The sequence below is a fragment of the Thunnus maccoyii genome, chromosome 5, assembly GCF_910596095.1.
Source record: "Thunnus maccoyii chromosome 5, fThuMac1.1, whole genome shotgun sequence".
Taxonomy (NCBI): Eukaryota; Metazoa; Chordata; class Actinopteri; order Scombriformes; family Scombridae; genus Thunnus; species Thunnus maccoyii.
The window spans coordinates 1,773,121-1,798,645 of NC_056537.1; the positions used below are offsets into that span (position 1 = coordinate 1,773,121).

A 25,525-nucleotide genomic window follows, 5' to 3' on the forward strand; every position below is an offset into this window, starting at 1 on the left:
ACAGTGTTTCCCTGTTGAGCTGCAGGTGGAAGTATAGTAACAAAAAGAGGAACTTTGGCACTAAAAAGACTGTAACGTTGAAAGATATCTACTTGATTTGACTCATTTGGACGCTGAAGCTTCATATTAGCTTCAGATAAACTTTTAAATACATTTTTTGCACAGAAGGAGGACTGTGGATTTTGTCCTCCATCACTTCCATTGTAAGGTCATTATGAAGGGATCTTCTAATGGCCAGTATGAACAGGAGGAATGATTACAGCAAGAAAAACAGCTTTAATGTTCATTTGGGCTCCTGACTGTTGGTTTAAGACACACTTGAAAAACTGTGAACTCGTCCTTTAATACAACCATTAAACATACAATAATGCTGCGAGACCCAATATTACTGTCTCACTTCTGTGTAAAACCATCACTTTATTTACATCCAGAGCTCCTACCAAATCACTAGATGCAAAGTATCTAATTATAGCAACAAAGTGTTCCTGAATGCTCTCCATCATTCTAGTTTATTACCTCTTACAATGACGTTGTTCATAAGCCCGTTGTTGTCTTGTTGCTGCTAGTTTATTTAAACATACATCCTTACTGTCTGAATTATGTGTATAGTGCCAGAAGTTTTAATGTCTTTTAATGTCTTGTAATGTCAGAATTGTGTTCATTTTTTCATGGTTTTGTGTTTTTATGCTGCCTTGCTGTCCTGTGGGACAATAAAGATGTGAACTGAAGTGTGTTCATGGATATTTTAAACATTTTAAATGTGACAATCACATTTTTCAATGCAAGAAACAACCAAATTCACAGTGGGGTTTTTTTTAGGATATCCACGTTTGTTTATCTCCTCTGAATCGGTGTCATTGAACGAACCACAAAGGAGAGTTCTTTGCTCTCTGCTGCACTAGTTTCAAGTTGATTTTCATTGAAATTACGGAAGGAAATTTAAAATGATTGTAGCTGGTGGCTTAAAACATGAAAAGTCTCCATTATGTTTTTTTTTAAAAATGTCATTCCTTCTCCCACCACCAGGGGGCGATACTTGACGATCTGTTAGCCAACACCAGCTACGTGGTCCAGGTGGTGGCGGTCTGCAACAACGGTCTGTACGGACGTGTGAGCGACACGCAGACGGTCACCATGCCCGTCGACGACCCCGGTAAGAGCGACCGTGACCGAGACCAAGCGTAGAGACGATATTTCTGACTCCGCAGCGATTTTTTATTTTGTTTGAAGTAATGTTGAAACACAGAAAACTAGTTATCTGGTTTTTTTAGAGCAGCGCAGTAAGACTTGAAATGAGAGAGTAGAAGAAGACTAAAGCTGTGGAAGCCCATTCCCAACAAGAAAATGTTAATAATGACAAAAATAAAAATACCCATGGTATGTAAAACTTATGAGTCAAAACTAGTCACAATTTTGACTTTTTAATGATAAAAGATAGCAATGGTGGAAAGTAACTAAGTATATTTAGTCAAATATTGGAATTAAGTACAGTTTGAGGTACTTGTACTTTACTTGAGTATTTCCATGTGATGCTACTTTCTACATTTCAGAGGGAAATATTGTACTTTCTACTCCACTACATTTATTTGACAGCTTTAGTTACTTTTCAGATGAAGATTTGACACAATGGATAATATAACAAGCTTTTAAAATACAACACATTGTTAAAGATGAAACCAGTGGTTTCCAACCTTTTTGGGCTTTTGACGTCTTACAAAAAGCAGTGTGTAGTCGGGGTCACATTTCACATGTCTATGAGTTGTTAACAGATCCACCAAATAGTGATTTTTCCCTCTAAACTTCTCACATGCTTTCATTTCAATAAATGTTCAAATGATCCAATATTTCAGCAAAAATCAAAGATTAGAGAAAAAGTCCAAAAACTGAAAACAGATTTGTGTATCAGAACTTTGTTTTTTCTTCTTTCCTCTCCCATTAATCATCTCACCACCCCTCAGATTTATCTGCTGACCCTTTGGAGGGGCCCGACCCCTAGGTTGGGAACCACTGGACTAAACTAGCTAACTGTATATAAAGTAGTGTAAACTAGCTCCACCTCCAGCAGCTACAACAGTAACATGCTGCTCTAACACTGATGCTTCACTATTAATAATCTAATGATGTCATATATAATAATATATCAGTCAGAGGGACCAAACCACTACTTTTACTGCAATACTTTAACTACATCAAGCTCATAATACTTATGTACTTTTACTGTAATACTTTAACTACATCAAGCTCATAATACTTATGTACTTTTACTGCAATACTTTAACTACATCAAGCTCATAATACTTATGTACTTTTACTGCAATACTTTAACTACATCAAGCTCATAATACTTATGTACTTATGCTTGTATTGGAGTATTTTTACATTGCTGTATTCGTACTTTTACTTCAGTAAAGGATCTGAGTATTTCTTCCACTGCTGTCAGTAAGTCAAAATTTTGACATCTCATAGTTTAAGTGAAGATTTTGATTCACTATCTCATGTTTTTGATTCATAATCTCATAGTTGTGACGGCTTTATTACCTCGTTTTTAAGTCAGAATCTTGACTTCTACTTTCTTGGTTTATTAATTTTGATTTACCGTTTATTTTCTTTTGAAAATGTTATTTTCTGTTGTTCTGGAAATGAGCTTCCATAATCTTCCAGATAACAAATGGCTTTTTTTGTAATTTAACACCCAGACTGACAATCTTTATGTCCTCAGTGGGAAAATAAAGCTTTGAATTTAAATAAAAGGTTTGTAGTTTTGAGAAGACTGGAAGCAGGAGGAAACTGCTAGTCTACTAGGGAACAAATTTACTGGCCAAACAGACAGGAGAGATTTCTGATTTCTTTTCTTTTATTCTTTTATAAACATTTCCATCCTCCCACTCATCCTCCCTCTGAACCCTGAATGATACGAATGATATTTTCATGTTTTTCTTCCTCTTTATCTCACTCTTCACCCTCCCTGCCCTTCATTCTGGGGTTATATAGCATTTTATGAGTATATAATTTCACACACACACACACACACACATATGCAGTACTGTTGTTTGTCTTTTTCTGTGTTTTCAGCTGGTTTATACATTTCTCTTTGTGCTCTTCAAATGTGCTCTCTCTATATTTCTACATTTCTATATTTCTAAGATGAAAGAACATGCTTGGTTTTGGGGGGTCAAGGGGTCATTTCCTGTTTCCCGTCGTGTCACGTGGACAAAAACAAAGTCGCCATCTTTATGTTTTGTTTTCATTTTGTGGCATCCGTTCCTTCTGCCTCTCACAGTAAGAGAAATGTTTGCATGTGTGCAGCAGGTATTTTGTGTAAAACATGGATTGGAATGATATTCATATTAACTTTGTATATTAACTGGACTTTATATATTAAATAAACTAATATGTGTTGTTACAAAGGAAAAAAAAAATCCCCTGCATCCTATTTCAGTGTCAGCTTGCATGAATGAGTGATATTATGCAACATCTATGTGGCTGTATTTTTTTGTGAAACAGGTGATTGTTCCATGTTAATGTTGTAGTTTCAGCTCAGCTGTGATTTAAAAACTGCATTTTGACATGTTTACATATATTCTACAAAAGTCACATTTTGAAATAACGAGTACTTTTTAAAACTTTTTTTTACTACTTTGAACAGTTGCAAAGATCCTAAAGATAAAGATTATTTAATTAAACTGTTAGTTGATCAACAGAAAATTATGATATTGTAGATGTGATTAATATTTATGTATAAAAATTACACATTTCAGCTTTTCAAATCTACAAATCTGTATGTCTACATTTCATTTTTTTTCTTTTATTGTTTGTTACACAAAATAAGCAATTTAAAGGCATCACATTGGACTCTGGTCGCTGTTTTTTGGCATTTTATTAAATACATAATTCATATGTAAATTACAGCTGCCACCGTTTTATCAATATAACACAGTCATAACACAGGTTTACATCTACATCAGTAGCAGCCATATCTGTCTTTTAAAGTACAACTAATGTTCTTTTTCTTTAGGTTGTTTCTGATTGCAGATATTAAAATACTTTTTGCTAATATTAGGTGACTTCTCAGCATTTTAATTAAAATATTACATAGAAATCTGAGTATTAAATACATAATCTTCAACTTTCGTTATGATAAGACTGTGACCCTAACCCTTAATATACATGTTTTTTTCTAAATTATGATTAAACAGGAACTTTACTCAATAATTAAGATTCAGGAAATGGTGCGTTTCTGCTGTTATTATGTTATGAAGTGATAATGTGCTTTTGCACTAATCAAGGTTGCAGCTAAAGATTATGTTTACTATCACTTATTCCTCTAAGTATTTATTTATGATTTATGATTATATACAGTATAAGATATCAAAGTCAGAAGTAATTCCAGTTGACCAGATAATTTAATTAAAAAGTAAAGTCATAATATGATAAGAAAAGCTTGCAACATTAAGCATTTTGAAGCTGTGGATATTTGGTATTTTTATTGGATAACTGAAGAAAACTATTCATTATACAAAACTATAATCAATTAACTTTCTGTTGATCAACTAATCAACTAATAATTTCAACATCGTCAGGTTGTCTTCCTGTAATTTCATCAGATTTAGCTCTACAGGAGCTTGTCATTGATAAATTAAAGTCCGTTTTCAGTCACTTACGTCCCTTTTGCATCAAACCCAGTTCATTAAACTTGTAAAACCTCACCTCATGCTTCACAAACCAGTTTGATCTGGTCTCCATGATGTGTGACTTAGCCTCAGACAGGTAAGAGCCACACCTGCCCACCTGCCCCCCCCCCTCACATGCTCGCTGTGTGCTGTGCGTCTGAGCTGGGTTGAGTCGACATATGTGGCATTTGCAAATAACTCTTTTTTTTGTGAATTATCACACTTAAGGTGACAGACGAGCGGAGTTTAGACAATCAGAGGAAAGAAGATGAAGGTTTAAATACTCAGCTCGTCTGGTTTAATGAGGAGAATGAAACAGAAAAACAGATTAATTGCAAATGCTTTTTGTTCAAGGTTTTCTGTGTTTGCTTGTGTGTTGGTGGTTTTGGGCTGGGGGGTCCATGCATGAAACTCTGAAAGTGCCTGATATGTTGCATGCAAGTGTTTATCATAAAGCCAACATACTGCCTGAAGTGATGCGTAAAACAACTTTCCCTCTTTTCCATCTTCTCCCGTTGTCATTTCACGCATTTACATCCATGAAGAGCAACACATTCACATTCAGGTTTCATCATTTAAATTAAACTGGCTTTTTTAGGTTTAAAGCAACAAAACTGAACAGAGAAACATCCAGAAATAAAGCGTCCCAGAGTTCACCTTCTCCTCTCCGTGATGTTCTCATCACACTGTTTTCAAATTGTTTTGCCCCTTTGTCACATGTCTCTGCTATATTGCACTGTTTTTTTTTTTTTTTTGGGGGGGGGGGGGGGTTGTACATTTTCAAACTTAGGAAGTTAACACCGGCATAAATACAACTCAGAGGGATTTAAAAAATCAAGCTAGGCAACTGTGTATTCAACAAGTTTGACATTTTGTAAGTTATTTTAGTTCTTCTTGTGTATCTAATGATTCAACCTGTGCCTTTTTCCAGAAAATGAATCGGATCCAGATTCAGAAGAATCTGACGATGAGGTAAGGAAACCTTTATTTTTCCTCAAAGTTGCTGTTTTAAACTTTGTATTAAATTCATCTGTAACACTTTCTCTCACCAACAGGGCAATCCTGAACCCGATCTGTCCTGGAATGAATCGGTCCAAACTGAGGATTATGATCTGTTCTGGATTCCTACAAACTCACCGAAGACCACGACTTCTGGATCCTCTCTTTTACCCGTACCCAGCATCAGAACCACCACAGCAGCAGCAGCAGAGTCGGGTCAGAGGAGAACCAGCACTGATCCGCCTCCTCCGGTCAGATCCACCCAGTTTGGTCAAGTCTTGAGCCCTTCTGAGGAGACGGTACAGCGCAGTGCCTCCATGCAGCCAGCAGAGGTCACCCTGCTGCCAGAGATCAGAGGAAGTGCTGACTTCAGTGGCAACGCTCCCTTTTTCTCCACCACAACAAGCATTTCCACGTCCACTACTCCTTTATACTCTGATTCAAAGACAAATGGTGGCATCACAAAATACTCCCCTGAAAAAGCCAAAGGTGGCGTTAGTACCACTATGCCTACATTCACCAGTACAAGCACAAAAGGTGGTAAAAGTATTTCTTCATACAGCACCTCCACGACCACAGTGGCGTCTCGTCTTGGCGACATGGGCAGTTCAACATCGTCATCGTCCTTCATCCAGGCCGAGGTCGACCGAGGAGGAGAAGACGCCACCACTGATGGAGGCGTGTCCTCTGGTCCTGGAAGTCTTCCAGAGAGCCAGGCAGAAACCTCGACTTCCCAGCCTTCCTCCTCGAGGGAAGCCGTTCTACACCTGCCCACGACTCCCAGCATGCCTCGTTTTTCGTCTACCAAGAACTCTGTCCGGTTAAGTGGCGTTCTCTTGCAGACCACCAAGCCGCTGTCTAATGGTGAGCGCCCCTCTGTCCTCCCTCCCTCTTCTTCCTCCCCTCTGTGTGACACCGCGGACCCCGGCACAGCCCCCTCCACCTGCCTGCATGACCCTCCCTTCTCATCTTGGCCTGTATTGTCTGCCTCAGACTCCCAGCATGCCGCTATCGCACATAGCAAAGACCCAGCTTCCCCTTCAACCCCCACGCTCCCCGCCTCCACCCTGCCTCACTTCCCTCCCCCCTCGCAACCCCTGTCTGGTTGGGAGACTGACTCCATCCTCCCCGGTGTCGGGTTCGACGATAATGATAGCGATGGTGATTTAGTGTCTGGGTCTTGGTCTTCGTCGGGCTCTTCAGGTGACATCTCGGCGTTTAGCGATACCCCTCCACTCCAAACGGTGCCGGATCCATTTGGTACCACCGTCACCACCGAGTCCCCTGAATCCCCCTGGGATACGTCAGTCTCAAAAGTCTCCCTGTCTCTCAGCCCAACCCTCCAGCCTTCAGTTCTCCTCTCTAGTGACTTCACGCTTTCTGGCGCAACTCCGGGCTTATCCCGATCGTTCTCAGTTGGGTTTGAGGACTCGCGGTACGCCACGGGGAGCTCAATAGACTCTTTTCTCCCTGAGGTCAGCAGTGATGGGTTTTCTCTTGCTAGCGATGTTGAAGCCATGTGTGGCTGTTCTCTGGAGCCATCAACATCCTCGTCCTGGTTGCATGCCTCTCCTCATGTCCCTCTGCCGTCCTCCACCTGGGACTCTGCTAGCTTAGATCTTTACTCTAGTGTGGCCTTCCCTTCAGCCTCTGGTGTCGGTATAGACAACCCTCTGAGTTCTCTATCTGTGGCGGGTTCTGATGAGCTGTCCTTAGACCAGCCTTTGCTCTCTCATAGTGCTATCTCTCCTTCATCGTCCTCTCCACACTCCCCTCTTCTCCAAGCCACCCATAGTGACCTGCCCGTTTCTGTTGCAGCCACCACGTCTGGCGTCAGGGATCCCTGGTTCTCTGCATCAGACGGGAACTCCGCCCTCCAAACCTCTACCCTCCCTTCCTCACCCACAACCACCACCTTCACCCCCACCCCAGAAATGCAGATGTTAGACACTAGCAGTGGTGCTTCCAGCTCGGTCCTGTTCCCTGACTACCAGGAGGGCATAGATCAGGAGTGGGACAGGGCTCAAACCTCGGCATCCGGGGAAAGCGCGCTCCCTTATTCGACTAAAGTCACTAACACCGTTTCCCCGTCTACGACCTCGGGGTCCGGCCAGACACCGGATGATTTGGAGGAACGCTCCTCGGCGTTCTATTTTGAAAACGAGAGCGGCAGCACATCGGAGGTAGGAGGCAACGCAGCTCCAACCATACCTGCGGTAGCCTCGGCTTCACCCTGGTCGCTGGGCGGAGAGGAGGAGAGCGGCTCAGGTCAGGGTGAAAGCCTGTACGACAACGAGACGTCCTCTGACTTCAGTATCTCAGAGCGCACAGAAAGAGAGTCAGAGGAAGAGGAGCCAGTCGCAGGTAAAAAAGCCGTCCGTGTGGGGGAAAAAAAACTGCATTACACAAAATGCCATCAGGATCAGGAAGAGTTCTGGACATCCAAAAGATGACTAATCCACCATCTGTTTGCTACAAAACCACATCTCATTTTTTCATTTTCGTGTCTGTGATGGAAATTCATGCATGCAAGGTAAATCGTCACCAACAGGATCTCATAACGTCCATGATCGTATCATCGTCGTACTTTCATCGTCATTTGAGGCTCGATTAGATTTCATTTTAGTGCCATTCATCTTCTAAACCACTTATTCTGTTTATGACTGTGAAGGGCTGCAACATATCTAAACTAAATTAGATTAAATTAATCCTTATGCAAAAAACTCTCCAACGGTAACAAAAAGTAAGAGTCCACGTCTGCAACTATTAGTCGATGAATCAATTAGTTGCCAACTATTAAATTAATCGCCACCTATTTGGATAATTGATTAATCGTTTTGAGTCATTTTTTTAAGAGGGAAATTTCCAAATTCTCTGATTCCAGCTTCTCAAATGTGAATATTTTCTGGTTTCTTTAGTCTCCATGACAGTAAACTGAATATCTTTGGATTGCTGACAAAACAAGACATTTGAGGACGTCATCTTGGGCTTTGGAAAACAGTGATCGACATTTTTCACCATTTTCTGACATTTTATGGACCAAATGGATCATCGAATAATCAAGAGAATAATTGACAAATTAACTGATAATTTTTATTGAGTTTTTATTATTTTTATAGCAATATATATCAATATAGTCCATGAACCACAAGTCCAGCATCAAACACAAGAAACAAATAAAATAAATAAAAAATAAACAAAGTTAAAAAAAATAATAACAATAATAATTAAACACAATTACATCGTATAATCACTTTGAAAATAAATAAATAAAATAAATCAACAGCTACATGTTATATAATAAGTTCACCTGTCCTGATCCAACACTTATTCAAATTCATGTAGATGTATTAACTTAAATTAATCCTTCAGGTTCTCCAGTTAAATCCAAACAGACCTTCATCTATTGACTCTGATTTCTTTGGTCTGAGATATTTCAGGATATTAAGGATCCCATATTTTATAAAATGTTTTACAAAAAGCTTCATTAGGGATCAGACATACTACGTTTTAAATCCATTGCACAATAGAAGGCCTTTTATCAATAAGCCAATTTACAAAATACACTTACAAGCACAATATAATTTCTGCAAAGGTAATGGGAAATTCCTCTTTAATACCCAAGATACATTCCTTTGGGCCTCGGTATTGAGAGACCCTGAGTATCTCATCCAACTCCCTTCACATTTCACTCCACAAATCCTGACTTTCAGACCGTTTCCAAAAACTTTGAATCAGAGTTCCCTCTGAATTCTTACATTTATTGTACAAGTTTGAAAATGCTCAATTCATTTTAAGTCTGGATACTGGTGTACAGTACGAAGACTTCACATAACACCAGTTTATCAAATTATAAACCAGAATCAAAGATAATGCAGAGATTTCTTGTTACAGCAGCCTCTCTTTACAACAAAACAGCAAAATTCTTCTCTTTCTTGGGTTGTGCTTCATTGTCCAGTATTGTTTAAGCTTTCTGTTGTGGCAGTTTGATAAATTCATTTTACAAACCAGAGATCTTCTCTTCCCAAATGTTACCTGTCGTGGCCACTAGAGTGCAGCAAAGCTCTTCAGTAAACAGAAATATTCATGACGCTTTCAGCAACATCTTTATTAAAGATTGTAAAGTAAATCCTGATCTGAGGGTGTTTAAGGATCAAAAATGTGTCTATAAAACAAACATAATTGGCAGGGGGAGTCTGGGGTTCCTTCCCCAGAAAAAAAAAAGTAATTTAAAACAAATTTCCTGCATTTCTACACCACCGAACGTCTTGGATTAATTCAAGAAACAGACCTGCACTAGTCTAGATTAGTTAGATTGAGGGTGCAAACCAAGAATGCATCAAGAACAGTGTATAACTGGGTGGTTCAGGGCAGGAAATGATTATTAGAAGAATGGCTATTTCATATTTGAACTTATATTTATGAAAACATTATGTAGCCTGAAATGGTAGCAGGCTGCAGGCTACTCGGCCATCTTCAAGGTCAAACAAGGACAAACGATGTTAAACCTCTGAGGGTTGCTATTCTCTAAACTCACAAGGTCATCTTCAAGGTCTAACAACTGCAACAAAGTACAAATAATTTGTTAAATAACTATTTAATTCCAATCCAACCTGTTTGTTTTACACACAGGTTCTAGTGATGTAGTTGTAACGTTATACAGGAAAAGATTATTTTAACCTACATTATATCAAATCAAGAATTATATTAATGTACAGCTCAGAAGGTGAATTTTGATCCTCAGGACTTAAAAGGGCCATTTTAGTCGAGGACTAGACCTTATGAACCTGCGCTGTGAGGAGAAGCTGCATCTGTCTGTCGGTCTCTCACTGCGCTGACTGTCTGCTCCGATCGATCAGCGACCGGTTCAACTCAAAGGCTCCAAAGATGTGTGATTTTTTTTTTTTTTATAACTTGTTTTTGTCAGTTGCTGGAAAAAAAGACTTGCTCCATTGCTCCATTTGCATAACTACAAATCATATTTTCTAGATAAGATTTATTGATAAAGATATAACCATGATTGTTACAGGGACACTCTGGTGTTTTTGCATGTTTCAGCTCATTAACTGCAGATTATTGCATCAGTTTGTAAATTGATCTCCTTCCTTCCAGGCAGCTGTTGGTTTTAGTCAGTAACTAAGAGTACAATTACTCAAGTACTTTACTATTATTATAAGTACTGTACTACTATCTATTATCTCTCCAGACACCTTTATCCTCAAGGTATCTGAGAACAATTACTGACTTAATGTCACTTATAAAAGACATTTTATAATCGGTCATGTCCTTCCACTTAATAATCTTGTAGTATCAGTGCATAGAAGCATATATGTGATCCATCGCATTCAGCAATAAGTTATGTGTTTGTGGTAGTTACTTGTGTATTTAATGCTGTTTTGAAAAATCTTTTGGTTAGTGTATTCACTCCTTATAAAAATGCTAATTTGTATTTTCATTTGATCCGTGTTTACGCTTCGGTAAGCTTAGGAGAGGTTTCGAAAAAGGTTATGAAATGGTCAACTGTGACCCAACAAACACTTCAAGTCTCTGAAACCAACAGCTTCCTAGAAGGTCTAATGACTGGCGATATATTTGTAGTTAATGGAATAAACCTTGTAAAAATCAGTACGGTGCTATAAAATGCGATTCTACCTTCCTCAGTTTTTCCCTGACATGCAGTCATGCACCAGTGACAGTCACAGAACTCCATCTTCATCATTCAGTGTGTAAATCTTTTCAACGGCAACTCCGAATAGAAGTTTCTTGCCGTTACTTTGTTTCTTCAGTCTGTTCACCGAAACACGAATAACCCTTTCCATCTTCTGTCCGGGCCCTTTTCTTTTCTTTGCCTCTTTTCTTTCATCGTCAGTATGTCCGGGGGTTTTTTTTTTTTTTTTTTTTTGAGAAGCAGACAAAGATCAGTCAGATGGATGGTTGAATGAATGGGTTTTACTTTACAACAGGCTCCTTATGAACTAGTCAACAGGGCTGACCTCCAGCCATTCACGGCTGAACTGAGTCAGTTTGTGCAGACGAGGTAAGTTCTGTCAAACAGCCTCCCAGTCAAGGTTAATCCACACTTGTGTTTTGCTTACTGGTTATCAGAGGATAAAGGGAGGATTCAGCAGCAGCTTCTCACTGAGGTCAGGTTCAGATATCAGGTTTTCATTTGCCATTATTCAAAGTTACAATTATACCGCTTAATTGACTCCAGCTCAGCTTTGATTGTGCACCGCTGCAGTTTGATGAATGTTTTCTCGCTTGATCTGTGATGGACTTTTGATTATGAGCCTTTGTGTTTCTTTGAAGTGGTTGGGCAGGTGGTTTGAATGCGATGAGTTTATAGTGTTTGTGCAGTAGGTGGGTGAATGTTGGAACGGCGGTACATCGTGTTTCAGCGCTCGGCTGATAATATAGTTCATGTCTGTCTCTGAAGTAGATGTTAAAGATCTGAGGATGTTGGGATGTTTTTAAAGCTCTGCAAACAGTTCAAGGAGGCCAAGCTGCTCTGGAGGCAGTAATGAGCTCATGGGTTAGGTGAGACTTGAGTCATTTTAGGTCGTTCTTTTGCCTCTTGTACGTGTTTGTGTTTGGTACCAGGTTACCATCACAAAACCTGTCTCCTAGAAATTCTGTTCATATTCTACTAATTTATTTCCGTTACGTTGGCCATCGTAATCACTGCCTGAGGAATGAATCAAGCCCTACATTTATATATATTACTGAATTCAAGGGAAGGTGATTGGGATGGATGGTGGACGAACAAAATGCAGAACTAAGACATCAGAGACCGAGGTTCACATCCTGAGTCCTGTGTGTTTTTAGGTTTAGGCAACAAAGGCACTTTGGTCTAAACACAACCATAAAAGAGTTTAATAGTCACGACCAGCGGATATTGTACTGCAAGATCAGATATTTTGGTTGTGAAGAAAATAAATATGTTGTTACTTAACATTTTAGTGTCAACATACTCTAATTCAGTCAGCATTATGTTTCCTTCAAAACATATTTAACAGCAGTTTAGTCGTATATATAAACGTAATTTCTAGGAGACAGGATTGATATTTGGATACATCACATGTCAAGAGGGAGTGAAGGACATTAATGGAAAAATTAAATACAACAAGCAATATTTCTGATTTTTAAAAAGCAAGATTGAATCTTGTAGATTTCTGGTTGAATCTTTTAAGTTTGCAGTCAGTGATCCAAAACTTGGTCATGTTTATTAAGATGGAGCCGCCATATTTAGACTTAATTCCTCTGTAGACTTCCGTCTCTTAATCAAACAAAGCTGCATAGTCTTTCCAATCTTAAAGGATAATACCACTTTATTACAACTCAACATCTTATGTCGGTAGTTTTCCATCATTTCTATCAGTAAAAATAATCTTATTCTTAATTGCTGAGATCTGGGAACACAGTGAGTTCAACCTTTCAGCCAAGAAATTTGGGTATATAATCCATCAAGATTCCTAAGCTAGTAGACACTTGGATACTTCTGATTATGAACATTTTTTGAAGAAGAAAAGAGAGAAGGAAACTAGTAATAAGATGCTGAGTCTGCCACTGAAATGCAAACAACCTCATTAACTGGACAGAGAAAGAAGTAATTATATAAGTACACTACTTTAATTACATTTCTGCAAACCAGAGCAGCTTTTCTTCTGGGAAAAACACAGTAATGTAAACGCTCCGGTGTACAACACTCATTTCTTCTTCTACTCTTGCAGTAGGTTTCATTTCTTATCCTCTTCTATTCTCTCCCTCCAGACGCCAGTAACAGCAGCCATGAGTCGAGGGTTGGCTTGATCAGGGAAAGAGAGAGGAAGGCCGTGGTTCCTCTGGCCGTCATCTCCACGCTCACCGTCTTCGGCCTGATCGTCCTCATCAGTATCCTCATCTACTGGAGGTCTGTAACACTTACGCTCTGTAATGCTGTATTTAAACATTTTGGCCACTGGAGGGCAGCAGAAGTCCACAACAAGCTAACAGAAACACAATTCTGACACATTATCATCTTTAAAAAACTGTTGAACATGTTGCCTAAAGAATTTACACATCCAACAGACATATTATACTTAATGCACTCATTACACTCTTTCACACTGGCAGTTTAAACCCAATCTGAGAGATGTACATCAGAAATGTGGATAATATGAACACTTTATTCAAACTGTTGTTGTGTATCTACCATAAACTGAGACCAGTTGGTACAACTCGAATCTGTACTCTACAGGAAGAACATAAGGTGCACATGTGAGTTATTTTTGCAAGAAAACAGGAGATAAAATGCCTCGCTGATGAACGTAATCCACGCAGTAAAATACAGTCCAGGAAGTCCCGTTTGCTTTACAGATTAATGTGTTTAAAGGTTTATCAGACGCCAAAACACCACACAGCAGTTTGTAACAGTCACAGGCAGGATTTTACAATTCTACAAAGTTATTGTGACATCGACAGTAAGCAGACGACCGACCAAGCGGTAACCTCCGAGGCTGTAAAATGAAGCCAGAAACTGCAGTTCCTTGAACGGCCACTTGAGGCTCCAAAAGCGAGTCAATCCCCATAGACCCCCATGTTAAAATGCCCAACTTTACAGCAGAAATAAACATGTTTACAGCCTGGTACAAACAACGGTTTTGGTCTCTGTAGCTAATTTCCTCTTTCATGTCAACTGTACGGGGGGTGAATTTTTTTATAACTCACCCGTTTAAATTTTATTAAACCGTAAAGGTATGCATAATGAAGGACATGGCTGCTTTGAGTGACAGGTCCGCCAGCCGCTAGGTGGCTTGTTTCAGCCATTCGGCCCGCCTCTTTGCCCATTTTTGATTGGCTGGGAGTTAGGCAGAGTCACGCACTGCCAAGATGGCGACGGCCGGAGCGGCTCGCTTTGAGCTTCAAAACCGCTCTTCAGAAACCAACAGGTGACGTCACGGTAACCACGTCCATATTTTTATACAGTCTATGGTCAAGTAAAATAAAATAAATGGATGTCGTCACCGTAGTCAGCCTGAACGAGCACACGTGTAATTCAGACATGTTTATGATGGCTGTTTTCTTTTATACTTAACCAGAATTTGAGTTTAATATTTACATGTTTCCCATTTTTTAATTCGCCTCTCATCAACAGTCAACCAATCCACTTCCTTGATACTAGGGGTGTGCCTGAATACAAATACGTTATTCGGCAAAGCACAAATAGTGGGGTTTTTTTACAATATTTGTTTCATACAAATATTTTAAAAATGATTTGTTTTCAGGAAGGAAAAAAAAAAAAAGTCAAATACCAGCATGCAGATCGGTTACATAACTATCTCAGTGTCTCTCCTCTGCTCTGCTGTTATCAGCAGGTCTCAACGAGGGGAGTCACATCCACCTGCTACATGACGCACATTTCCTAATTTGGACATCACTCCCGGAGCAACTGACACTTTAATTTTCTAAAATTAAAAGCGTAATAAAAACAAAAACTGTATTTTTAAGCCTCTTTCCACTTTTATTTTAATATAAATACAAATAATTTTGCTGCCTCAACAAATACAGATACAAATACAAATACTGGGCCCTCTGCACATCCGTACTTGATACCTCAGAGCATTTTTCATGTATCTTTACACAACTCTATTTCCTGCTTTATTCTTACACGCCTAATTTATGTCAAAAAAAAGAATATTTTTGCTTACTTATAGTATATATCAAAATCACACCCTTTTCTGATAAGGTTCCAGAACCATCCTGCAGATGCATTTTGATTTTTTTATATAAAAATACATTTAATATCCACCAAAAATGATGTCACATTTAGCCGCCATGTCCTCAATGAAGTCACAATCAGCAGCGTTCTGCTTTTGTCATTGATTTCTGTGTGTATAGGTGTGAATAATCTGTGTAATATTTTCTCAAACACCCCCCCCCCCCCCCCCCCCCCCCCCCCCACCTCCAACCCCCCCCCCCCCCCCCCCCCCCCCCCCCCTTCACCCATCCTGCTGCCCTTCAACCCCATCATATCTCATATAGTTTGGGGGGCAGAAGACTCTTGCATTTGTCTGGGAAGCTTAATCTCCTCGAACAAGAGCTCAATCTTGATTTTTACATTGTGTTGAGTGTTTTATTTGTGTGTGTGTGTGTGTGTGTGTGTGTGTGTGTGTTTGTGTGTATTTGCTCACCAACAGCCCCTTCACAAACAATGCCTCCTGTGTTGTGCTATTAATGTGGCTGCTGGCAGAGTGAATGAAGCTTTTCAGGTGCCATCGCTCACTGACACTTTTGTCAGCGGAGTGTTTTTGATTCCCTTAAAAAACTTAACTCAAGGATTTTCAAATATATACAAATCAAACCTCGTATAGTATACTCCTGAGTAGCTGCAGATCAGTGATAGGCTCTCTGAATGGTACTCGTGAAGCTTGTATCTGTAAAAGCATAATGAAAAATAAAAAAAATTCCTCTCGGCTGACCTTGAGAGATGCTGTTTTCGGTTTTATTGAGACATATGAAATACTGGATGTGGAGCGAACAAACATTTCTTTGAGAATAGTTTAAAAGTTACTTTTTATGCCTATTCAAGATATAGAAGTTATTTTTTTATGCCTATTCAGGGTATAAACCCAAAAGTTTCTTTCCTCCTTTTGTTGAAAACATCTGCTGTGCAGCAGGAAAAAAAAAAAAACCTGCCGCACTCGGACCGTGAAATAACCAACTTCTGAAATCCGATCAAGGACACGCTGTCGAACGCAGTGTAAACACTTTTAGTCTTATTTTCTAAAGACTGTACATTTCTCATCTGCTTGCGCCGGAGACTCAACATATTGTTCTTGTTTTGCGTTCTGCTTGTTGTTGTATCTCCAAGATTGAGCAGTGCTAAGCTGGTAATAATCTGAGGAGCGGGGGGGGGGGATTAACCCTCCGTGAAGGATGGAGTGCTGCAAGCGTCCACTCAGCCGAGAGGAGAGTTGTCCAGAGAGGAGGGTCGGGGGATAGAAAAGGACATCCGCCTGATTATGTCGGACAGAAAGAATCGTGTCAGCGTCTTGTAGGGTGAACGGTGGGAGGCCAAACTGCACTAATCCTGCCGGTGTTGTGTCCTTTTTTTTCACTCCCTCGTGACAACACGGTGCTCATTTTGGACACTGCTGCTGTGCATTTGAGGTCAAGCAGTTTGAGGGGATTTTGGTCGACTTTACAAGTTACAACAGTTACAACAAGCACAGCAAGTTAGCATGAAGCTAAATAGTTTTTTTAAAGCATCTGATTAATGTTGTGGATATTTTCTGAGCGGTGGTCAACACTTTGGTGGAAGTGAAGTTACTTGATCAAGGAGAACCGTAAACAGCGAACATCCAAGTTGGTGTAACTGGGATGCTGTCTCTTCCCGTTCTGTCTTCTGAAAGTCTGAGTCTTTAGTCTTTAACCCGAGCAGATCGGCCTACAATATGGAAAAATTAGTCTAATTGGTTCACTAGTTTCTTAACAAAGGACTGCACTTTACCCGTGACATCTTAAGTCACGTCGCATTGAGCCTCGGGTCATTGTCAACACATTTTGGCTACACATTTCCATCTATCTGTGTTTTCTAGAAGGGTCCTCTCTGGCTTTGGTTTACCATGGCAATGCTGATATACTCTTTATCAGAGAGGTTTCTGCTTCCACCAAAACATCACAGACAGCTGAAGTCTCGAGGAGAGATTAAGAACTACAGCGTGACCTCAAAGCTCAGTTTTGACCCAATATGTGACCCCTAAAGATGGAAAATTACATAACAATTAAGACCAACTTTATTTATGCAGCAGTTTTTCTACTGGAGTCCAGGACAGAAGTGTGATGATATGCCATTTTTTACTGCTACATACAGCAATGAAACATTCTGACAGTATCAACAACACGCCAACCATTTTCATCACCGTCACTACTGTGATTATCGTAGTTTTCAGAGGACAACATGAACCCAGTCACTCTCTCCTGCCTCCAGCAGCAGTTTGGTTTTGTGTAGCCACAAGAAAGCTGCTTTATACTGGTCACACAGAGGCAGAGCAACACAGCAGAGAGAACCAGCCTCCCGTCCGTCCAGCTCTTTCTATATTAACATTAGTTGTACATCGGTTTTAGTTGTAACGGTCTTCCTCACAGCTCAGCTTCAAGCTCTACTGCTGTTTTGTTAGAGATGTGCAGAAGGTGTTTAGAGCAGCGGTGGCCTTTTAAAGTTCAGTATAACTGTGTGCATTTACACAATTCTCTGCCTTTTTAAAAATTAATTTAACTGTTAACACCCAGCTGATAACTACAAGGCTCTTGCACTCCAGAAATCAATTGATCAATTTCATCTGTTTTAAAAAATATGAAAAGGTGGGTAGAATCTACGAGACACTGAGCTGCATTTCCAGTCTTAAACGTTGAACAATCTACTTTTGTTTACATTGTTTTAACTGTTTTTGAGTCCAAAAAAGCCAATAAAATCCAATCATGGTGAAGTAATTTAACTATATTTTAGCTCTAATAGCAGGATTTCAGGGAACGTCTGATGATTATCATGATAATACAGTTAACCGGATATTTTTACCTACGATAATTGTAGCGTGAAAAATTTGCTACCAGCACATCACTAGTCCAGCCTCCAAGTGCTTCTAAGAGAAATAATTAATAATTCAACACAAACAAAAGCAGCATTTATAACAGAGATAGTAGATTATAAATCCATTAGATTAGAAATATTGGACTGTGTGTCAGGTTGAAGTTCTTGCTGAGCTTCTGACATCTATTAAATCAGATCAAGTAGTTTCAGTCTCACGTTTAAAATACACTAAATGTATTTTACACCAATGAACAGCAGCAGAATTATATCTTTTATATGATAATTTAAAATAATGTGTCTCTCAACATCAAAAACCATCTGTCAGAAGAAGAACTTTTAATTGTTTAACAGGCGCTGAAGTGGTGCTGAAACGATGAGTCGATTGACAGAAAATTGATTAAAATTGATAAATTGTTGAAGGCGTCCATGCAGCGTCAAACATTTGATGCTTCCAGTTTCTCAAATGTGAAGAGTTACTGCTTTTTTGTTGCTTTTTTTATTATTATACGTGGGAGTATCTTTGGGTTTTTAACTGAAAGTAATCTAAAGACTTCACCCGCAGCTTCAGGACATTTTGATTGGATTTGTCAACTATTTTCTGGCATTTTATATATTAATTATTAAAAAAATAATTGACAGATCAATCGATAATGTGAATAATTGGTAGTAACAGCACTACACTGAAGCATATTTTGAAAAGTTAAAGATTTATAAGCGTGTTAATATTTTATAATTGGCACAAATCATGAACTATAGATGAGATTGATGGGAATGTCACTAGTTTTGTAGGAATTTTGTGGACATAAACCAAAATATGATGTTGCTCGATGACACTTCAAACATCTCCTCCAGACACGTTTTGATATACACTCACTGAGCACTTTATTTTGAACATCTCATGCAATCCAATGCAACAGTTCTGCCATAAATTCTACTTGAATGAAGCTTTTACATTTTCAGTTTTTGTTGACATTGTCAGAAAGGTGATGATTCTACTTTATGTTTGTTATTGAGGTCGCAGCGGGTGGTGGTGGTGCTGGTGGACTGGAGTTCATTATATTGAAAAGTGTTTCTTATAAAATTGAAAATGTATCTGTTAGATTTAATCTGTAAATTCTGGTGCAATCATTTATGCTTCGTCATACACTGTAAATTCCTCCTCCTCGGTGGTGTACTGGAGTGTGTTATATTGAAAAAGTGTTCCTAATATTTTGTCCCCCTCATATATGTTAATGCAGTGGACAAAATATTAGGAACACTCTGTTTCTCTGTAATTAGAGAAACAGAGGCAGAAAGATGAGTTTCTGACGTTTGAAAATTAAGTAAATTACAAGCAGAATTAATGGAAATGAACTTGTTCAGGATAGAAGACTTCTGGGTAATTGTATGAATCAAAATCCAGCGTTCAGTTGAGGAAATAACAGTTTGTGTTTTCTCCAAAGCGTCGTCTTTAATCTCAGAGCTCAGCCCCTTTTTCTGTTTTTGTTTTGGGTTTTTTTTTTTTTTTTTTTTTTTTGTCCGTGATAATCCCTGATGCCCATTTCTGGCCGAGACAACGCAGGTTCATCAGAGGCGATGTCATCCGTTTAAAAACTTGTTGAGGATTAACAGAACATCTTTTTTTCTTGTGTTTTTGGGAAGATTACCGTGTATTCTCCAAAAATCTGGGCTAACGCCGAGTCACATGTGTGCCAGGCATATGTGCTGATAATAGCTCTTTTCTCTGTATTTATGATGAACACTAAACAATTTTCCACATTTTGTCATTTGTATTTTGTATTTTTATTCGTATTTACATTTACATTTTACATTTACATACAGATAATTGAATTTTTATTTTTTTTTGTAAATTTCTACACTTTCAGAGGAACTGTTAAAGAATAAACTAGACAAACAAAAACAAAACATTTAATGTTTAAAAGGTCTTTTTAAATCCAATATGTATATTTTTCCTGCAGGACGTGTTTTCAGACGGCTCACTTCTACATCGACGACAGCTCATCACCCAGAGTCATCGCCGCACCGTCCACCGCTGCGTTATTATCCGGTAACACACACACACACACACACACACACACTTCTATATTTGTGAGGGCCCCATACTCAATCAATCAATCAATCAATCTTTATTTATATAGCGCCATATCACAACAGAAGTCATCTCAAGGCACTTTTCACATAGAGCAGGTCAAGACCGTACTCTTTAATTTACAGAGACCCAACAATTCCCCCATGAGCAAGCACTTGGCGACAGCGGTAAGGAAAAACTCCCCTTTAACGGGTAGAAACCTCAAGCAGAACCCGGCTCTTGGTGGGCGGCCATCTGCTTTGACCGGTTGGGTTGAGAGAGAGAAAGAGAGAGGGAAAGGGGGAGGGGATACTGACATATTACATCCCTCAGTGTCTTAATATAAACTTAAAACCTGTAACATTGACCCTAAAACCAAATCTAAAACCCTAAAACAACCCTTTGAAGAAGTGAGGACCCATTAAAATAAATAGAAATGTCCTAATTTCCAAAAACATCCTCACTTTCCCAAAAATGTCCCCATTTTTGTCCCCATTTTGGGAAGTGTCCTTACTTTCAGAAGTGCCTTTCCTTTTCTAAGATTTTGCCACTTTCCAAAAACAGAAATGTCTTTTTTTTTCAAGAATTCGTCCAATTTTCTAAAAAAATATGCACACATTCCTTAAATATCAATGTCCTTAGTTTCCAAAATAGTTTCTATTTAAATATCTTTACTTTCAAAATGTCCCCATTTTCCAAAATCTGCTCTCTCTTAACTCTTCTAAAATATCCTCTTTTCCAAAATTGTCCTCACTTATGATACAAATAAAATAAAATAATTTTTTAAAAAAGCACATTTTGACTGTTCGTCCGCTGTTGTTTCTTCATGTTCATGTTCCAGACGAGCAGACGGCGTTTCCAGTGAAGGAGTTTGTCAAACACGTCGGCGAGCTTCACAACACGCAGGGCTTTCAACGAGAGTTTGAGGTACTGCGATGAGTTTAAAGTTGTGTGGAAATACGTAATATTTCTGCAGATGATATGGTTACTGTAATAAAAGCTGACTGTGTGTGTTTGTGAGGAATAACGTGTGACTGTCATCATGTTGTTGTTGTTGTTCTGCTTGCTGCATGATGAGCTGTGATGATGTGACACATTTACTGGAGACAGTTTGAAACAGAGCTGCTGCATTATGTGACTATTTAAGATCCACATAATTTCACAAGAATTAATTGTGAATAATAGTGTATTCACCGTCGTGTAACGGCGTGACATAATAATAATAATAATAATTTGGAAGCTGAATGTTGCAGCTCTTGGTTCAGCTCTTTGTGAGGAGCCGTCATTCATTCGTTGAGCAGCGTGTCGGTTGTCTTTCACCTGTTGACCTTCAGCAGGAACGAGCTTCAGACCTCAAAGGCAACACGACATCAGTCACTTAATGAATCACAGCTCCACTTTGTTTTGTTCTGCTGCTGAAGGAAAAATCATCACAAAGAGAACAAAGCTACGGAGGGTCGGAGGGGACATGTGGGTGGTTTTTGGGGGGTTTTTTTGCGTTTTTTGCTCACAGAATTCATTCCTCATATCCCTGATGGTTATAATGATGATGATGATGATGGTTTCCTTGTCAGTAACAGGGAAGATGATGCTGTCAGATTAGATAATATTTAAACTTCAGCAGGATTGTTTTTTGCTTTCATTTTTGAGTATTTCCATGTGATGCTACTTTCAACATTTCAGAGGGAAATACTAGCATAATACAAGCTTTTAAAATACAACACATTGTTAAAGATGAAACCAGTGGTTTCCAACCTTTTTGGCTTTTGACGTCTTACAAAAAGCAGTGTGTAGTCGGGGTCACATTTCACATGTCTATGAGTTGTTAACAGCTCCACCAAATAGTGATTTTTCCCTCTAAACTTCTCACATGCTTTCATTTCAATAAATGTTCAAATGATCCAATATTTCAGCAAAAATCAAAGATTAGAGAAAAAGTCCAAAAACTGAAAACAGATTTGTGTATCAGAACTTTGTTTTTTCTTCTTTCCTCTCCCATTAATCATCTCACCACCCCTCAGATTTATCTGCTGACCCTTTGGAGGGGCCCGACCCCTAGGTTGGGAACCACTGGACTAAACTAGCTAACTGTATATAAAGTAGTGTAAACTAGCTCCACCTCCAGCAGCTACAACAGTAACATGCTGCTCTAACACTGATGCTTCACTATTAATAATCTAATGATGTCATATATAATAATATATCAGTCAGAGGGACCAAACCACTACTTTTACTGCAATACTTTAACTACATCACGCTCATAATACTTATGTACTTTTACTACACTACTTTAACTATATCAAGCTCATAATACTTATGTACTTTTACTGCAATACTTTAACTACATCAAGCTCATAATACTTATTTACTTTTACTGCAATACTTTAACTACATCAAGCTCATAATACTTATGTACTTTTACTGCAATACTTTAACTACATCAAGCTCATAATACTTATGTACTTTTACTGCAATACTTTAACTACATCAAGCTCATAATACTTATGTACTTTTACTGCAATACTTTAACTACATCAAGCTCATAATACTTATGTACTTTTACTGCAATACTTTAACTACATCAAGCTCATAATACTTATGTACTTTTACTGCAATACTTTAACTACATCAAGCTCATAATACTTATGTACTTTTACTTAAGTTGGATTTTCAAAATATTCTTACTGAATCTTGTAAATCTCGTTTATTATTTGTGTTGATTTCTCCTTTAAGTGGCAGTAGCATGAGCTGTACGGTGACATTAACTTGTCTGGAGTTTATTTTTGTGTGTGTCGTCTTGTAATTTGTATTTTTGCACCTCTTTGTTTGGTTGACTGTGTTGTCACGGAAACGTCCTGGCTGCCTGCTGCTTCCTCACCTTCATCATTAGATACTGAAGGAGTGTTACGAGGTAAGACGCTCTCCTCGGGACAGACGCCGCTGCACATGTAGCCGTGTTTTGTTTTTTTGAGGTTGTCTTGTCTTGTCTTGTAATGAAAAGTGTTTTTTGTTTGTGTGAAATTGATGCACAAAGCATGTCTGCTGTTTGTCACCAGTGGAGGAAATACTGAAATCAATTATGTATGTGAGAATATCACAAAAAACAAACAAAAATAAAACACTTGTGCTCATTTTCTACAAGAAAAACATTTTCCATTTCTAACCAAAGCTCTGGTATCTGTCCATGCAGATAGTTGTAATGTTGTCTGTCTGTGTTTTGATCGTTACTCTGATACAAAAAATGGTATGAAGTTAAGTTTGTGCTGCTCAAAGCATTGAAAAAGGAATGTGTGATATGTTATAATAAGGAACTATTTTCTTTCATTCATCTGTCAATTATTTTCGATTAGTCATTTGGTCTTTAAAATGTTGATCAGTGTTTTGTAAAGCCCTAAAATGTCATTTTGTCCACAAAAATATTCAGTTTACTGTCAAAGAGACTAAAGAAACCAGAAAATATTCACATTTAAGAAGCTGGAATCAGAGAATTTTGACTGAAAATGACCATTCGATTATCAAAATAGATGAAAATTAATTTTCTGTTGATCGATTAATAGATTGATCGACTAATCGTTGCAGCTCTAAAAATCATATTTAATCCAGTTGTGTCATTGTGGGTCGTAGAGGTCACAGTCGGTTTCCCTAAAGGATAATTAACCATGTGGATTTAAAATATTCTGTCACTATAAAAAAAGATTATGCCATCTTTGTTTTGATACGAAAGAGAGGGGCATCTTGGGAAATGGGTTAAAAAATCTTTGTTATGATTCAGCAGGTGAAATATTTTTTCATCCAGGTGGTTTAACGAGTCTTTGGGGATTCTGGAAATACTGTCAGAACATCACAGATTAATTATCTTGGGGCTAAATGACCTTTAGCTGTTTCCAGTTTTTATGCTAAGCTAAGCTAACTGACAAACATCTTATCATGTGACCCTCTGCTGGAAAGTATTGCTTTACAAAACCACAACACTGTGCTGAGCTAAAGAACCAGAAGAGAAGGACTTAAAGTTATTTCCACTAGTGCTGTTTGAACATGTAAATTTCACTCTGTGTGTGTGTGTGTGTGTGTGTTCAGGAGGTGCAGGTGTGCACGGTGGACATGGTGATGACCACCGACAGCTCCAACCATCCTGACAACAAGACTAAAAACAGATACAGCAACATCCTGGCCTGTGAGTACACAGTGTGACGTGATAATGTTTCATATCATACAGTGAAGAGTTACTGCGCTGTTTGTCACAACTTTACAAGTAATCATGAACAAGATCCAGTTTATTGGTGGTTTGATAAGAAGACAAGAAACAGTGAACAGTACAGAAAGAAATTTATACACTGAAAATACCTTGTTTTTAATTTCAGAAGCATGAAAATGCTGCCGCACTTCAGTTTGTCTTAGTTCATTTCAGCAGTTAAGAATTATTTTGATTTAATTCAAGTGAAAGGAGGGTTCACGGTTTTTTATGTGTGTGTTAAACCAGCAGTCAGGTGTCCATATGAACAGTGAAAGAGGTTTTCCTCGCTGTAATCATTCCTTCTGTTCATACTGGATATTAAAAGATTCTTCAAATGTGCTTTCAATGGAAGTGATGGAGGCCAAAATCCACAGTGTGTCCACACAGTCATTTAAAAGTCTCTGTGAAGCTTCTATTCAGCTTCAGCAGTCTGAGTTAGTCATATCAAGTGGATATCTGACACATTTACAGTCTTTTTAGCATCAAATTCCCTCTTTGTGTTTCCTCGGACAGTGTTTCCCTGTTGAGCTGCAGGTGGAAGTATAGTAACAAAAAGAGGAACTTTGGTACTAAAAAGACTGTAATGTTGAAAGATATCTACTTGATTTGACTCATTTGGACGCTGAAGCTTCATATTAGCTTCAGATAAACTTTGAAATACATTTTTGCATTTGTGGATTTTGTCCTCCATCACTTCCATTGAAAAATCGTGAACCCGTCCTTTAAGGTTTTGTTGAGTGTTTATACACATCAGATGAAAACTGTTGAGTCTTAAATGATGAATATTAGACATCACAACCATGTGCTCGTGTATTATTTCAGGATCCCAAGTCTTTCATGTTTCATTGTGTATCCAGCACAGAGCTCAGGACATGTTTAGCATTTAGCTTAGCACATAATGATAATATTAAAAGATTAGACTATCTTCCTTTTAAACAGATTTAAACTACAACATCACACCAGAAATTGCAAATATCAGAATGTCT

At 38.5% G+C, this 25,525-nt stretch overlaps 1 protein-coding gene across 5 annotated transcripts in view; it reads left to right on the plus strand.

Moving 5' to 3' along the window:
• ptprz1a (protein tyrosine phosphatase receptor type Z1a) overlaps window positions 1–25,525 on the plus strand; it is a 105,562-nt gene that overhangs the window by 65,692 nt on the left and 14,345 nt on the right. Inside the window, exons 10-18 of one of the 5 annotated variants that reach the window (XM_042410735.1) lie at window positions 1,027–1,153; window positions 5,602–5,642; window positions 5,726–6,533; window positions 7,488–8,033; window positions 13,440–13,578; window positions 20,196–20,284; window positions 21,147–21,232; window positions 23,196–23,216; window positions 24,383–24,479. In XM_042410735.1, the coding sequence (XP_042266669.1) occupies window positions 1,027–1,153; window positions 5,602–5,642; window positions 5,726–6,533; window positions 7,488–8,033; window positions 13,440–13,578; window positions 20,196–20,284; window positions 21,147–21,232; window positions 23,196–23,216; window positions 24,383–24,479 (1,954 nt within the window). Of the gene's footprint in view, window positions 1–1,026; window positions 1,154–5,601; window positions 5,643–5,725; window positions 8,034–13,439; window positions 13,579–20,195; window positions 20,285–21,146; window positions 21,233–23,195; window positions 23,217–24,382; window positions 24,480–25,525 lie in introns of all 5 variants that reach the window. The other 4 variants (XM_042410733.1, XM_042410736.1, XM_042410734.1 and 1 more) reach the window with 4 other exon arrangements.